This window comes from Python bivittatus, unplaced genomic scaffold (assembly GCF_059951505.1).
Source record: "Python bivittatus isolate LINGU-HERP-01145 unplaced genomic scaffold, Pbiv_v1 ctg000090_np1212, whole genome shotgun sequence".
NCBI lineage: Eukaryota > Metazoa > Chordata > Lepidosauria > Squamata > Pythonidae > Python > Python bivittatus.
Genome location: NW_028277046.1, coordinates 3264953 through 3279624, shown reverse-complemented (window position 1 = coordinate 3279624; position 14672 = coordinate 3264953). Strand labels below are relative to the sequence as shown.

General features: G+C 47.6%; 1 protein-coding gene across 4 annotated transcripts in view; it reads left to right on the top strand.

Moving 5' to 3' along the window:
• The window catches only part of LOC103048752 (tyrosine-protein phosphatase non-receptor type 11-like), a 28942-nt gene that overhangs the window by 2573 nt on the left and 11697 nt on the right, over positions 1-14672 (top strand). For all 4 annotated transcript variants that reach the window (XM_088136757.1, XM_088136756.1, XM_088136755.1 and 1 more), the window contains exon 2: positions 12634-12756. In XM_088136757.1, the coding sequence (XP_087992883.1) occupies positions 12634-12756 (123 nt within the window). The remainder of the gene's footprint in view (positions 1-12633; positions 12757-14672) is intronic.

Genomic DNA, 14672 nt, shown 5'->3' with positions numbered 1-14672 from the left:
TATATATTTTTAAATGAACGATTAGAAAAGAAAATATAAACAGTCCACACTTCCCCTCAAAGCAGACCAGTTCCACCACCATCCAACTTTGAAGCTGCTTTTCCCAAACGTGCAAAGCTTAGACTATTGATCTGGGTTACCTCGGGGGAATCCCGTGTCGGTTTGGTGAATTTCATGGAGTGAGAGAGCCAGAAAATGAGATTAATTTAAGAAGCTAGGTTAAGGATATCTAATGGCCCTGATTACTTTGGGAGCATGGAGGTGGATGTCTTGTTATCGCTCTGACCACGCCGGCCACTTTGCTTAAACAGAAAAACTAAAATTGGAACAGAGGGAGTGAAAGTAGCATTAACCATCGCTGGTGCCAAGGGCAGCGCTTGGATTGGGAAAATATTTTGCCAGCAATTTGGGGGTGCATCTGTCTTAGCGTGGCTAATTTTCAGCTAGGCGAAACCAAGGCTCGGTTGGAGGCCGCCGGTCTCTATCAAAGAAGCTGATGGTGCAAATAGGAGACACGCACGGGAGGGCCAGAAAGAGATGCTTGTAGGAATACGGTCAGGGAGGTTTGGGAGACCAAAGGAAAAATGTGGGGGATTCTTGGCACGGGAGAGATTTGGGGAGGATATAAATGCATCGTGGCTTTGATGGGCACACATCGCCTCCAGTGCCGAAGTAGTCCTTGTTTTATGCCCCAACCTTTGTCTCCAGACTGCTGCCAAACCTTGTGAAGTTACATCGTACGGGTAATCCACGTTGACCCCCCCCCCAAAAGCTCCCGTTCCTCCATTTCTGTTTCTTTCATCCCAGCAAGTCTGCGACCTGCTTTGGAGGCCCTGATTCTTCCGGGTTACAGTTTTAAACTCTTCTCTCGTTGCAAGAGGGTGTACCGAGCTTAGAAAAAAGATGGATTCAGCGGAGCAAAACTCTGATCTGGTGTGAGCCAGTGGCATATCTTTTATGTTCATATTTTATAAGGTTTTTTTTTCCCCTTCCCTCTCCTCCCCCCATTGGGAAAGAGGCTCGTTTTTCTGCCTTGTTTTTATGACACCTTAGAGCTGTTATTTTCTTTTTTAAAAAATCTGTGTGTTGTGGTGGTTTTGAGTGGAAGGTGCTTTCTTGGTGGTGAAGGAGGGTGAAGGCTGCATCTGCAAAGGATTGCTCATTATTCTGCAACCTCCCTGAAAGTCAACACTTTTAGATCTGAAAATGCCCTCAAAGGAAAAAAAACAAATCTTGCTGGCATTTTTAACATGTTGACCGCTCAGAGGGAACAGCGAGAAATACCTTCGGCAAGAGGTCTGAAAAGTGCCTCCCCTCCCACAGTGGAAACTCTTTGAATGCAAATTCTTTTCAAAAGTTGGAGGGGGGAGAAGAACGATGGCCCACACCAAAAATAAATGCACCCGCGCACGTGCTGGAGAAATGCGTACGTCCCCCCATCTTCTCTAAAGTTCATTGGGAGCTTCCTTAGAAGAAGATGCCCATGTTCAGCGAGGAACGATTAGATACATGGAAATTTTTTCTCTGGTTCTCGCAGGTGAAGAACTCAGCGGGCCCTTTTCGAATCTACAGCACAGAACATTTATTTGGGGCTGAGTTTTCTAGCACCCCCTTAAAATGCCAAGCGGCGGGTGCCTGATTGCCCATCTTGTGGGCTCCTGGAGGCATCTCCTAGGTCCAGAGGGTGCCAGCCTCAATCTTTTCTTGGCAGAGCTGGCCCACATCATTTTCGTCCTCTCCATTCCTGCAAAAGGTCGGGGTGCTTTGGCGTGAGAAGATTTTCCTTCTTTTCTTCAAGGGCTCCCGAAGCCCCACCAGTTCCCCCCCTGCCCGAACTGATTTAGCAATGCCAGTTTTTCCCCAACGAGTGTTTTCGGCCTCCCTCCACACACAAGCTGCCTTGTCTCGATCGAACGGCCTTGTCTGTTTCAACCGGACGCGCCGCGCTTCTGCAGATGAGTCAGAACCACAAACTTTCGATGCCCTCTTGATGTGTTTGTATCTCCCCTGCCCGAGATCCTTTCTTCTTTTCAGTAGACAGAAATGACTGCCGGGTGACTGCCGGGTAAAAAAAGATTCCACAGCAGATCTGCAGTGCTAAATTATAGAAAATTCAACCTTTTTTTTTTATGTTACAGAAAATGATTATATAGTATATCCTATTAAGTTATAGAAAATAAACTGAATACTAGATTATAGAAATATGAAATTAAATATTAGATACGAAACTAAATTATAGAAACTAGGCCAGTTTGGTCTAGTGGTTAAGGCTCCGGACTAGAAAGCAGGAGATGGTGAGTTCTAGTCCTGCCTGAGGCATGAAAGCCAACTGGGTGACTTTGGGCCGGTCGCTCTCTCTCAGCCCAACCCACCTCACAGGGTTGTTGTTGTGGGGAAAATAGGAGGAGGAAGGAGTATTCGGTATGTTCGCCGCCTTGCATTATTTATTTAAAAAATTGAAAAAAATCAATTAAATGCAGGGAGTCTGGCAACTGTATCTTCATGGGAGGCTGAGAATAAAAGGAAGTTCATGGAGGTGACTTGATTTTTTGGGGCCTGCCAAGTAGTAACTCGTGGCCAAAATTTGTTTCTGCAGCATCGGTGAATTCCCGAACGCATTTCACCAGCTCTGACTTTCCCTACATTCATGCAAACATTGGACCAGCGTTGCAGACGAAGAAATGAAGAAAGCCTTGGGCTCGGTGGCTGGGCGAGGGTTGCATAATCTTATCCGTAGTCAAAACCCCACGGCGATCCTTCTCCCCACTTCTGTGGGGCTCCCTAACCTGGGCGTCCCTGTGCACGGCAGCAGAAACCTAGACGCGGCTTGCAAAGCTGAGCCTGAACGATGCCCCAGGAATAAATTCTGCGGCATGGAGAGGACTCCTGTTCAGGGTGCCAGTCTCCTGGTGGTGCCCTGTCCTAGGATCCTCTGTTTGACAGCTAGTTACTTTTTTTGGAGCTGTTTCTAAGCGTCCCCTTTTAAAGGCTTTAAACCAGGATGTGATGGGACAGGGCAAGGCAAAGGGAGAAGGAGCAAAAGATGTCAGCCCTGCTGTTTGCATGGAGCCACCCTAAAGGCGGCTGGTCGGTCTGCAGGAGCTCCAAAGCTTCAGCAGAGCAACAAATGCCTTTATTTCTGGCTTCGATCTGAGCCCCATTTCACCGACGATGGCTGGCCAGCCCGCTGGAGAACTCAGTCCAAGAATAACTGTTCGTGATGGCGAGATGAGGCAAGGTGGGGGTCCCAAATGGTCCGTGTGTGTGTGTGTGTTGAAAAGCCTGAACTGGAGCGCTCCGTGCTGCAACATTTGGTTGCAGATGGGTTTCTGGTTTTATCGGTTTCTGAAGTCTCACCTCCTGCCGATCAAGACGGAGGGGTTTTCCATGCAATGGGTGATCTGCTGTAGTGGCCGCACAAAAGACGTGGTTTGCTGTTTCTTTCCTTTCTCTTCCTTCCCTCTTGGGGATTGTATGTGATCTAACTTTCCAAAGTCGTCAGCTTTGTAAAGTGCATCTTTCACGGATCCACAGGATAAATACATCACTGAAAAGGGAGCAAACAGCTCTAGCTGAAAAAGGATCATTGCAAAAAGTTTTGAAAACAGCGAAGGAGAAACGTACTCACTTTCTTAGCTGTGTCAACGATGTTTTTCCTAATAGTTTATCTCCATCTAGATGGAAAAATTGAATATGCCTGTTTCACATATTTGTAGTATTTAAGATGACACACTTCTCCATAAATGTTGATATCTTTATATGTATGCGTGTATGTCTGCTTCCAAATGTCCTTTCCCTTTCCTTCCTTCCTTCCTTCCTTCCTTCCTTCCTTCCTTCCTTCCTTCCTTCCTTCCTTCCTTCCTTCCTTCCTTCCTTCCTTCCTTCCTTCCTTTTTTTCATTTTCCCTATTCCTTTTCTTCTTGGTTCGTTTTCCTTTTGAACTCTGGATGTTTTTGTCTGTCCCACGATGTTCTGTTTCTTCCAGAGAAGCAACAATAAAAAACACCAAGGTATTGACGGTCCATAATAGTAATAATCATTTTTAAAAATCGATCATCAAAGTTACAAGCCAGGCGTCACTCCCTTCCTTGCAGCAACACACCCGTTTTCTCTCCGGGAGACGGTTGCTGAGTTAGATCTTGCTCAAGCAGAGCAGGGAGTTCATCCATACATGCGTCAAAGCTTGCAAATTACAAGCATTTCTGAGATACAAGGTGGGAAATCACACTGCATCCTTCAGAGAAATCCTATGTGCCTTTTGGCTGTTTCAGAAGAACAGCTGATTTGGGAGGCGGGAGTCTGTGCCAGCTAGAAAAAAGGGAAGAATATAAAATCTTGCGCGGGGGGCGATTGCTACTCTCTGGACATATACCCAGTTCTGTTGGCAGCTTCCTATCTATATGTATACTGTATGTGTATGTATATATATATATATATATATATATATATATATATATACACACAAACACACACATATATACTGTATACACACACAAAAATACATATTACCCCCCAGAATGACAAAACCCCTAAATACCCTCGACGCTCCCAGACAAAATTAATCAAGACTGTCCGTAAACGGAACGAAAACATCATCATGTCATAAAACCCAAACGAAATAAAAAAGTTTAAAAAAAACACACCCACGCTAGGCTAAAGTTGAAGAAGAAAAAAGGATGAAGCGTTACGGACTGCAAGAGCAGAGATGTGATGTTTTCCAACAGTATTTTGTAAGGGTTATATTACAGAAGGGTATGGTATTCGTAAACCAGGGGCTATTGATAAGTTTATTCTATGGGGTTTTTTGGGGGGGGGGGAATGGCAGCTCGCTTCATCAAAGGACGGGGTTTGAGCGGATCGTGTTTTCACGTGAGGCTTATTGCGGGCAGCAGGCCAGGCAGCGTATTTCGTGTCACTTTTCTGTGGCTGCCGCCTATTAGCTATTCAGCCTCTGGCTAGTCCTGGGGAGATGTGCAGGTAGGATGGTATGGAAAGTACGCGCGCGCGTGTGCGTTTCCCTTCCCTGATTGTGCCAAGAGCAACCTTTCCGAGCAAGGCGAGGGGGTGAGTTCAGCAGTTCCCCCAGCTGTTCTCACCCCGCGATGGCCGCTGATCAGGAAAAACTTAATCCGGGGCTCGATTCCAAGACCTCGCTCTGTTTTCCTTGGCGGTTCTGCCTTTCGACGTACCCGCTACGGTTGAGCCCGGCTTGGGTTTCCAAAGCGATGGCTGGCCTCCAGGTCAGAGCGGAAGTGTCCTGCCTCGTCAGTTTCCTGCCTCGGTTTCGAAAGATCGGAAACTCTGCTGCTTGCCGCCAGCTCCAAATCAGGAAATCGTTTGCTCTTGGAATTCCCTCCTTTTCAGCAAACAGAAGCCCTGGGACTCTGCTCCGAGGAGGAGGATGAAGATGATGATGGTTGGGGCAAGAGCAGCGAATCAGACCCCTGCTGATTCTGCTCAAGTAATGCTGTATTTATTTACAAGGTGGAATTTGTTGCCTTTCCCCCCCAAAATTAGGGGAAATCTCTGGCAAAATCATTCCAGCGATGCTTTGAGTACTCTCGATCGATAGACCCGCATGACACACGTACGTACCGCCTTTGGCTGTCAAAATGTGACGTGGCATGAAATCGCAAGGCACAGCATTGTTTTCTAACCAGGTGTGAGTGTGATAGTCTGGTAGTATCGTTAGGGTCACAGCACCAGGTTTACAGTCACACCATCCAACGGCAAGGTCTCTGCCCTCAAGGAGCTTACAATGGCAGATGGACCGAGGGGAACTAAATAGGCCCCGGATTGAACGTTCGCTTTGCAAAGGGGCTGGGTGAGGAATGAAACCCACGGCTTTTTACGGGAGTCCAGGAATCCCTGCTCAAAACGCTCCGGCGGCTTGGGATCCCATCCTATAACTCAAAAATGCACAGAATTAATAAGCTTTGCTGGCTTTTGGGTGCCAACCAGGATATAGCAACCTGATCCCGTCGGAGCATTCAGACTGATTCAACAAACCCTTCGGGTTGGAGGACTGAAACAAAAGTCAGGGTGTTTTTAAAGAGGGGGCACTAGGATTGCTAGATTGTGGGAGGCTTTTCATCTTGGTTTAAGCAGGGCTTTGCAAGAGCCAGAAAGGCCTCGATGATGATGATGATGATGATGATGATGATGACGACCCCCGCCACATCTGGGCACTACGAGGGGCCGTGGAAAATAGCTAGAAAGGAAAATTAGGTCACGATGGGAACGGAGGGATCAGAGGAAAAGAAAAAGGCAGCGTTTGGGTGGTGGGGAGGGAAGAGCTGCCTTTGAAGCATGCACAACATCATTTTCTACATTGTAAATCTAGTTTTTAGATTTTTTTCCCGCGTGGTCACCCCGAATGCTCCCTCCTGCATCCCGGGGAGCAACTGTGTGGCACCTGTACAAGTTTGCTCTCCCGAGGGCTTTTCCCCAAATTTTATGGCCTCGCCACATTACGGCTGGGTTCTCAAGTTGGGGTAGGCGACCTCAAACCTCTGGCTGTCCGGGGCTTCAATGGCCATCGGCTTCAAGCGACGTGACCCGTTGCAAAGGACTATGGGAACTGTAGTCCAGACTATTTGCCAGGGTGGGCAGGGGCAGTGGGTTACCCTCCTGGGGAACGTGGGCCGTCTTCGAAGCAGCTGGCCAGGGATTGTTTTGAAAACCTGCATTTGGTGATGTGTGTTTGATGTCACAAACCCCCTTAGTTTCAGCTTGGGTCTTGCCTGGAGACAGACCCTTTGGTGAGTTTTCAACCACCATAGCTTAGATGCGAGAGGCAGGGGGGATTAAGGACGACTGGATTGGCGAAGCTGGACGTTTTGCCATCGCGTTCTCTCTCTGTTTGGAAGAGCGTCCTGAAGGAGATTCACCCCTCCCTTTCATTTTGCTTGATTTGGAAAAAAAAAAAATGAGGTAAGGAGGTGGGCATGTTTCAAACCAGGTATTTTTGGAAGTTTTGTAGATACGACCGTTGGAACCTGGGGCACAGGATAACCCAAGTGGTTTTGAATTTAGCCCTGCAGATCCTTAGGAGAGAATAAGAAATTCGAGCGCTCTGCCTAGCTCTGCAGATGCTAGCTCCTGGAAGAGATCCTTGGACCTCAAGGAAAATGCCAAAATATCTATTAGCATGAATCTCTCGGCGTGTCAATTTTATTGATTTTTGCGTCTCAGTTTTGTTCTGAAGGCGAGCTGGGTGGCCCCAAAGCAGCATCTTTATAAAATAAAGCCCAGGCTTGATCTTCTCCTTTGTTTGCATTTGATATGCACTGAATTGGAGACGATGAAGATGATGATGGTTTTAATAATAGAAGCTCCCCAGGTCTTAGAACAAGAAATGCAGCCAGACAGTCTAATTTCTGGATTTCTAATCGGTCAGCCAGGCCAAAAAAAATAATAAATGCAACCTTCTACAGTGTACTCAAAATTCAGGCAGGGTTTTGGTGTTTTTTAAGGAGAGGGGGCACAACCTGACTCAAGGATGTCCCCAAAATTGAGTTTTACTTTTAGCAAAACCTGTGGTGATGCGGGCTTGGTTTAGCCTCTTGCAACTCTGACACAGATTTTTATACGTCTGTTTAATTTCTTCAGTCCACAATAGGGCATATTGTTTCTTCCTCTCTGTGCTGAATGATAGAAAAAACACGATTCTGCACACTCTCCTTCCTTCCTTCCTTCCTTCCTTCCTTCCTTCCTTCCTTCCTTCCTTCCTTCCTTCCTCTTTTTCTATTTCCTTCCTTCCTCCCCTCCCTCCCTCCTTCCTTCCTTCCCTTTCTCCTTCCCTCCCTCCCTCCCTTCCTCCCTCCTTCCTTCCTTCCTTCTCTTTCTCCCTCCTTCCTTCCCTCCTTCCTTCCTTCCCTCCTTCCTTCCCCCTCCCTCCTTCCTTCCTTCTCTTTCTCCCTCCCTCCCTCCTTCCCTCCTTCCTTCCCCCGTCCCTCCTTCCTTCCTTCCTTCCTTCTCTTTCTCCCTCCCTCCCTCCCCCTCCTTCCTTCCCTCCTTCCTTCCTTCCCTCCTTCCTTCCCCCTCCCTCCCTCCCTTCCTTCCTTCCTTCGTTCCTTCCTTCTCTTTCTCCCTCCCTCCCTCCTCCCTCCCTCCCTCCCTTCCTTCCTTCGTTCCTTCCTTCTCTTTCTCCCTCCCTCCCTCCCTCCCTCCCTCCCTTCCTTCCTTCCTTCCTTCCTTCTCTCCCTCCCTCCCTCCCTCCCTCCCTCCCTCCCTTCCTTCCTTCCTTCCCAAAATCAATCTTCCTCCCTCCCTCCCTCCCTTCCTAGTTAAGAACGCTCACAGATCTCTGCCCCAATGCACATCCAATAACTCAGATCCTTGATTTGCGGCTATATAAATGTGATGTATAAATTAAATAACTAACTAAATAACTAACTAAATAAATATCCTCAGTTTCTTCGATTCCGGAAAAAACCATTCTGCAAATGAAAGCGTACAGCACGTAGCGTGTCCTAATCAGATGAGATATGTTGGCATGAATTCCCAGAATTCCCCAGCTTGTCTGGTTGTCGCTAAGGATTCTGGGAGCGCGTATGTTCTCTCTTCCCCCCTCTCCCCCTGGGGAGAAGAAAAGCAATCCAGGCTGAGTTTATCCTTGTGCCCAGGTATGGTCAAGGTACTATTCAAAAAACAAAGGCCAAATCATGCAAGCTTGTCCTAATTGAACATAAAGGTCGATTTTTATTATCCCTTTACGTTTTCTTCTTTAGTTGGCAATTCTAAATTTAGCTGCTTGGCAGGCCAAACATCCGTGTGACAGATCTGCAGGTCGTGGTGTCTGCCGGGGCCGGGCTCGGCATCGGCGGACAATGGAGACGCTTTTCTTTCTGACCGAACCCAGAAAGTTTCCAAAAAAATGAACACATCCTGTTTGGCAGGGGGGAAGTGGCCGTGACGGATGGAGATGAACAAACGAGGCCCGTAAATAGCTCGGCTCAGCCTGGCTGACATCGACGTTGACAATCCCCAAATTAGATGGAATACGTCGAAAAGGATTTAAATTGCTGCCTTGAAGCCGACGGGGTTATTGTGGTGGTGGTTTGAGTCACCTAAAAAATGGGGAACTTTTCAACATGGGCCACCCACTCCGTTGTCCAGCTTTGATCCTTGGCTGTCCGCTTTTAAGAGGAAGAGGAATTTCCCTCGGCTGTCCCCTTCCTCTTTTCCCACTTACGCTGCTCTTTGAATTGGACTTGGGTTATCTGGGGCTGTCTTTCCCACTTGCAGGCAGAAAAACCCTCTCTTGGATTTCCAGCCATGTTTCTGCTTGCGTAGCGGTTCTGGGAGAACGTGGAAAATTGCCCTCTCATTTACGGCAGCCTCCATGAGGACTAGCCGCGCGACGAAGCGCATCCCTAGCACGGTATCGTTGGGAAACGGGGCTTTTGTTCTCACGCTCGGCGGGTCGAGCCATGGAGGATTCCCTTGTTGTCTGGCACTTGGAAAAACCCGTCGTTCTTAGCTGGGTGACTCTGCCTAGATAAGACTCTGCGGTTTGAGCAATGTATAGCTTTGTGTTAAAAATATTTGTGGCTGCCTTGCAGACAGGGTTGGGCCGGCAATCTTTCTGAAGCACCTGTACCTTGTCGGCTGCTGAAGTCACCGAACGGCGTTTTGGCGAGTTTTCTCTCTTTGCCCCAAATCGTGTTTCCAGAAAGTTTTGCTCCCCTACAGCGGGGCGGTTCCTAACTTTGGCCGTTTACGTGATTCCTTTGCAGCTCCAGAAAATGTATTGGCGTTCCTCCTGGACAAATCAAGAAAATAACATTTTCTCTCCTTTTTTGTCCTCTCCCACCCTCCGGCCTTCCTTCTTTAATGCTGTTCATCCCGTAAATTTTGGCTCTCGGAGCACTTTAGATCCCTCCAAGGCTTCTTGAATTGGATCTTGGAGGACCTGCTAAAGAATAAAGGGAAAGGTGGGTGGGTGGGTGGGTGGGTGTCCGGCATTGCAACCGGGACGGGCTGCGCAAGAGCTGAGCTTGCTTGCTGGAAAATCAAGCCCTCCCCAGCTGCATTTCCAAGTTTGCAAGCAATGGAGTTTGTCTTAATGGTCAATTCTGTTCTTGGCAGGGTTCGCACACCCTGTGCAGAGCCTGACCGGTGGGAAAAGGCTGCAACTCCTTTGCACGCTTGTCAACTGGGGGTGTTTTCTTGTGGGGGAAAATACGTGCCTCTGTGTGTGTGTGTGTGTGTGTGTGTTTGAAAATATAGCAGGAATGAGAACATGTTAGGCAATTGAGGATGAGATGGACTGTAAATGGGAGCGAGGTCAGGCAGCATTTAGCGACAAAAAAGAGTTGCTTTTCTAGCTAGGACATAAAATGTAGGAGTTGGAAGGTATCTTAGAGGCCAGGTAGTCCAACCCGCTCTTCAGCGCATTGATGGACTTGGTGAATGGTTCCGTTAACCATCCTCCACCAGCCCCGTTTGAAAACCTCCAGGTGGACGGCTGTCTGCTTAACAGCGGTCATTTTTGACAAAACCCCTCCAACGAAGCCTCCACATGCAGGAGGACTCTATCTTTGACTCCTCCCCTCCAAAAAGAGCCTCTTTTATCTCTTGCCTGGAAACATCTCTTGACTCCCTGTGCTTTTCTTAGGAAGATCAAAACGCATCGGACCGGCTGCTGTTGGAAACAGTAAACTAGGCTTATTATTCCTGGGTTGTTTTTTTGGAATCCCAGCACTTAACAATCGTCTGGCTGCGTCAGTGATGGCAGTATCCACGCGAGGATATTCATCGGGGAGGTTCAGCAGCCTGGCCTCCTTCTGAGCATCATTAAACCCCATTATCCTGTCTTTTGGCTGCAGCCCGACACTATGGGCGAGGGCTAATTCTCACAGGTTTCTTACTTCTGCACCCTCAAAGCCCCCCAAGCAGCCACCCCACCACCCTCTTGGCACATGATTCTTGCTGTTTCCCTTACCTTTCTTTGGGCAAAAAGAGCAATGCGCTTGCTCAGCTGAACGACCAGCAGGCTGCCCGACAGCTCAGGTTGGGCCAAGCTCACCTTTGCATGGCGAAGCTGCGTCTTTTGGTAGGCGTCTGAAGCACTCCGGGTCAACCAGGAGTCGTTTGGGTCTTGCTGAACTTGGGCCACGGGATTAACAGAAGCTTTATTCCTTGACTCCCGAGGGTGTTTGCAACAGGACGGGCGTGCGGAGAAGATGACTCGGGCGGTGCTTCCAGAGCTCCACAGCGTAGCCAGATAGGAGCAGAAAATCCCCCCAGAACTGCTGTCCGAGTCCCCGTTGAGTTTAAAGGTGGCGTTGGAGGCAAAAATAGCACCTGGGACGCCTGGTGATTGTCAGCTGTCACATCCGTGGGGAGAAACTAGCCCTTTTTAAGTCCCCAGGGCATGGGGGGACTTTCCTGACTCTTGATCCTGGAGGACTCAAGGCGGTTGTTTTCTTGGCTTCCTTCTTGCAGGGTTTTGGCAAAGAGGGCCACCGCGCTGCTCCCTTGCGCCAGCTTTTGGGAGCCACCCAACAGAAGACTTCTCTGCCCCCCCCATGCCAACCTCATCTCCTTCTGCTCCTGCGAAGGCCCCAAATTCCCCACTCTCCCCTTCGCTGCCTGCAAAGCATGAACTGATAGTTAGATGGGCAGACTTTCCCTTTTGCAATTGGCATCCTGCCCCTCTCGAAGACGGTTGATCTGTCACCTCTCCACCTGCAAAGAGAAGTTTGCAAACTCCAAAATCCTTCCTTTCTTCTGTCTTCATCACAAGGAGCCCTTAAAGAGCTACAAAGTGGTTATCCATTCCCCCCACCTTCCTTTTTAAAGTAATTACTGTCTTAGTTGAATTCCTGGCTAATTGCTAAGACACAAACCTTTGACTTCTTTCTTTCTTTTTCTTTTTTTCTCCCTGTGTGCCTTCCAGTCTGTTTTTTTTGACTCCACTAATGGCATTAAAATGCTTCCCCAGGGCTATTTTTATTCGGTCTTGGTTCCCCCCTCCTGCTTTCTGAGGATAGCATTGTGGGGAGAACACCGGGCTCCTTGATGGAGATAAAGTTTAGTTAAGTATCTCTTGGGAAGCCCTGGTTAATTATTAAATATACTTGATAGACTTTCTGTTTCTTCTGTGCCAGCAAATATTCGGGGGGGGGGGGGGAAGCACAGTGAGTGGGGATTAAAACTGGAGCACTCTGTAGCCGGCCCACCGAATTGAGGACCAGATATCGACTTGATGGTGTTTTATCAAAGACTTGCTTGCAATTTGAGTCTGGGGGCAAGAGGGGCAGAAGCTGCTTCGTTTCAATGCCCAGCAGTCAGGAAGGCAAACGGTGTAGGTTGCCAAGCTCCATTCAGCCAAATCTGAGGCTTCCCATGTAGGCGAAATGGAAACGTCGATGTGGGTCATACGTACAGGTAACATGGAACAAGGACTCCGTAGAAGGAAAAGAGAATATAAATGCAATTTGAATAACAGTGATGATGATTTCAAATGGCTGTTGGAGATGGTTTAGAATTCAGCCTCAAAATGGAGTTGGACGAGATGACTTTTAAAATCACTGGTCCCTCTCGCGCCTCCCGTGAAAAACCCAACTGCCACTCTTATTAATAGTGCGGTGTTTCTGTCTGACTTTTTCCTCCCTGCCTCTCCAGGTGGTTTCATCCAAACATCAGTGGGATCGAAGCAGAGAAACTGCTGCTAACCAGGGGGATCCATGGAAGTTTTTTGGCCCGGCCGAGTAAAAGCAACCCCGGAGACTTCACTTTATCCGTCAGGTAGGCGCCGTAAGTCTAGGATCAAGCGACAGATGGACTTGTCCGGTCATCTAAAATAGATCTTTTTTTTTTTCATAATATTTTCTTAAAGTTTTAAAATTACAAGGTTAAAAGGTAGAAATGAACAAGAAAAGGAAAAATACAAATGATAAGAAAAGGAAAATGTGAGAGAAAGTCAAGAAAAGAAAAGAGACATGAAAAATAGAGAGCTTCCAATCTATCTCTGGTCTTAAGAATAATAAGAATGTCATAGGTGCTAGTTTTTAATGCATTTAGTAGGAATAATTCTTTGTCAAAACATATCCCATGACATTTCTAATCGAATCTTCAAATCCCCATGTAAGCTTCGCCCCGCCTGCATTTTGCAAATAGTCCATCCATGGTTTCCATTCCTTAAGGTAATAATTATTTGATTTTTCTTTTAAGAAACAAGTCAGTTTATCGTCTTCTGCCATTCCCATCAGTTTTAGCAACCATTCTTGTATTGTAAAATAGATCTTGTTCCATTCCCCGGTTAACGTGTGGCATGTTCAGCTTTGCCTTAGGGTGCTGGGGGAATGCCCCTCACTGTGGTTTAGTCTTGGTGAGACCCCTTTTTCCCCACCCCGCCGCTGCAGATGGTCTTCGCTGACCCGATGCCGGAGGAAACGGTTGCACTGAGCAGGAGAAAGGCACTTTGCTTGAGCTCAGAAGCACTGCTTCTTCAGGAGGCCCCCGGACGTTTGCCACCGCACGGGGCAGGGCACAGAACGACCTCTTGCTCGTGCCCCAACCCTCCAAATTAGCATTTTGGGGATAGGACTGGCACATCCATGGTAGAATTGTAACTAAAGGAGCAAGAATCAGTGTCCTTCTGTGCCTCCTTCAGAGGCATGTGGGGAGACATTGCAAAGCCCCACGTGGGAAATGGGGCGTATTTTGGACGGGGAAAGATCTTCGTCGCCACGCAGATTGTTGGAATCGTGCCCGTGGTGTCGCTGCTTTTCCTGTGCTCTATCCGGGCGACTTTTTCTAGTCCTCTGAACCGCAGTCACTCTTCTTAATATTTGCTATTGACAGATTTCAAGATTACAAGCTCTAAGCCTCCTCGGGTCTCACGTTTGACCCACGGTTATGGGGAGGGCAGAGAAGTAACGGTGCTTGCTTTCACTTTAAAGCTAGCATCCGTAAAGTTTGGGCCAAGCGTTATTTTTTACTCGCTCTGAGCTTCGGGGAGCGTATCCTTCTAGAAAGGAGCCGTGCAGGAGGCCAAAACCGACGTCTCCAAATACTAGAAACCTTTTTGTATCTCTTCCCCAGTTGGGTCTTGCTTTGCAACCCGGTTTGTTTCAAGCAGGCTGCTGGGAAACCAGAGGAGGAGAATGTGGACTTTTAAAATGGCCAGCCATAAATACAGCTGCTCAGGGTTGTGGTTGTGTCGTCAGGGCTTCTAATTCTGTTTCATTTTATTTCGTTGCACGTTTCCAACGCGAACAACAAAGACATTGCCAGAAAACAAACTACAAAGGAGAGGAAATACAGTTAATCAACAACAGGAAAACAGGAAAAAAGGGGAAATTACAAGGGAGCTGAGCATAGCATCTGTGTATCAAGGATTGAGCAAAATAGGAAAATGCTCCTTCTGAATTTTGCCACCATAGACTAACGCAGCTCTTCTCCTACGATTTCCTACCCTAAATATCCTTGTTTGCTGGTGCATGTTTTATAATATATAGTATCCTGAATTTTCTCAAGAGGAAAATCTTGCATTTCAGGCAAGGCTGTTTGAGTCGATGGGGTATTTTGAAAATTCAACACTTTTGAAACAAAGCCAGCATCCATTGGCCCATTTGTGTTCACTTCTTTTCCTTCAGATATTTCCACCCCCCCTCCCTTCCTCCCTCAACTTAAAAGAGCTTGTTTTGACTTGCAAAGAC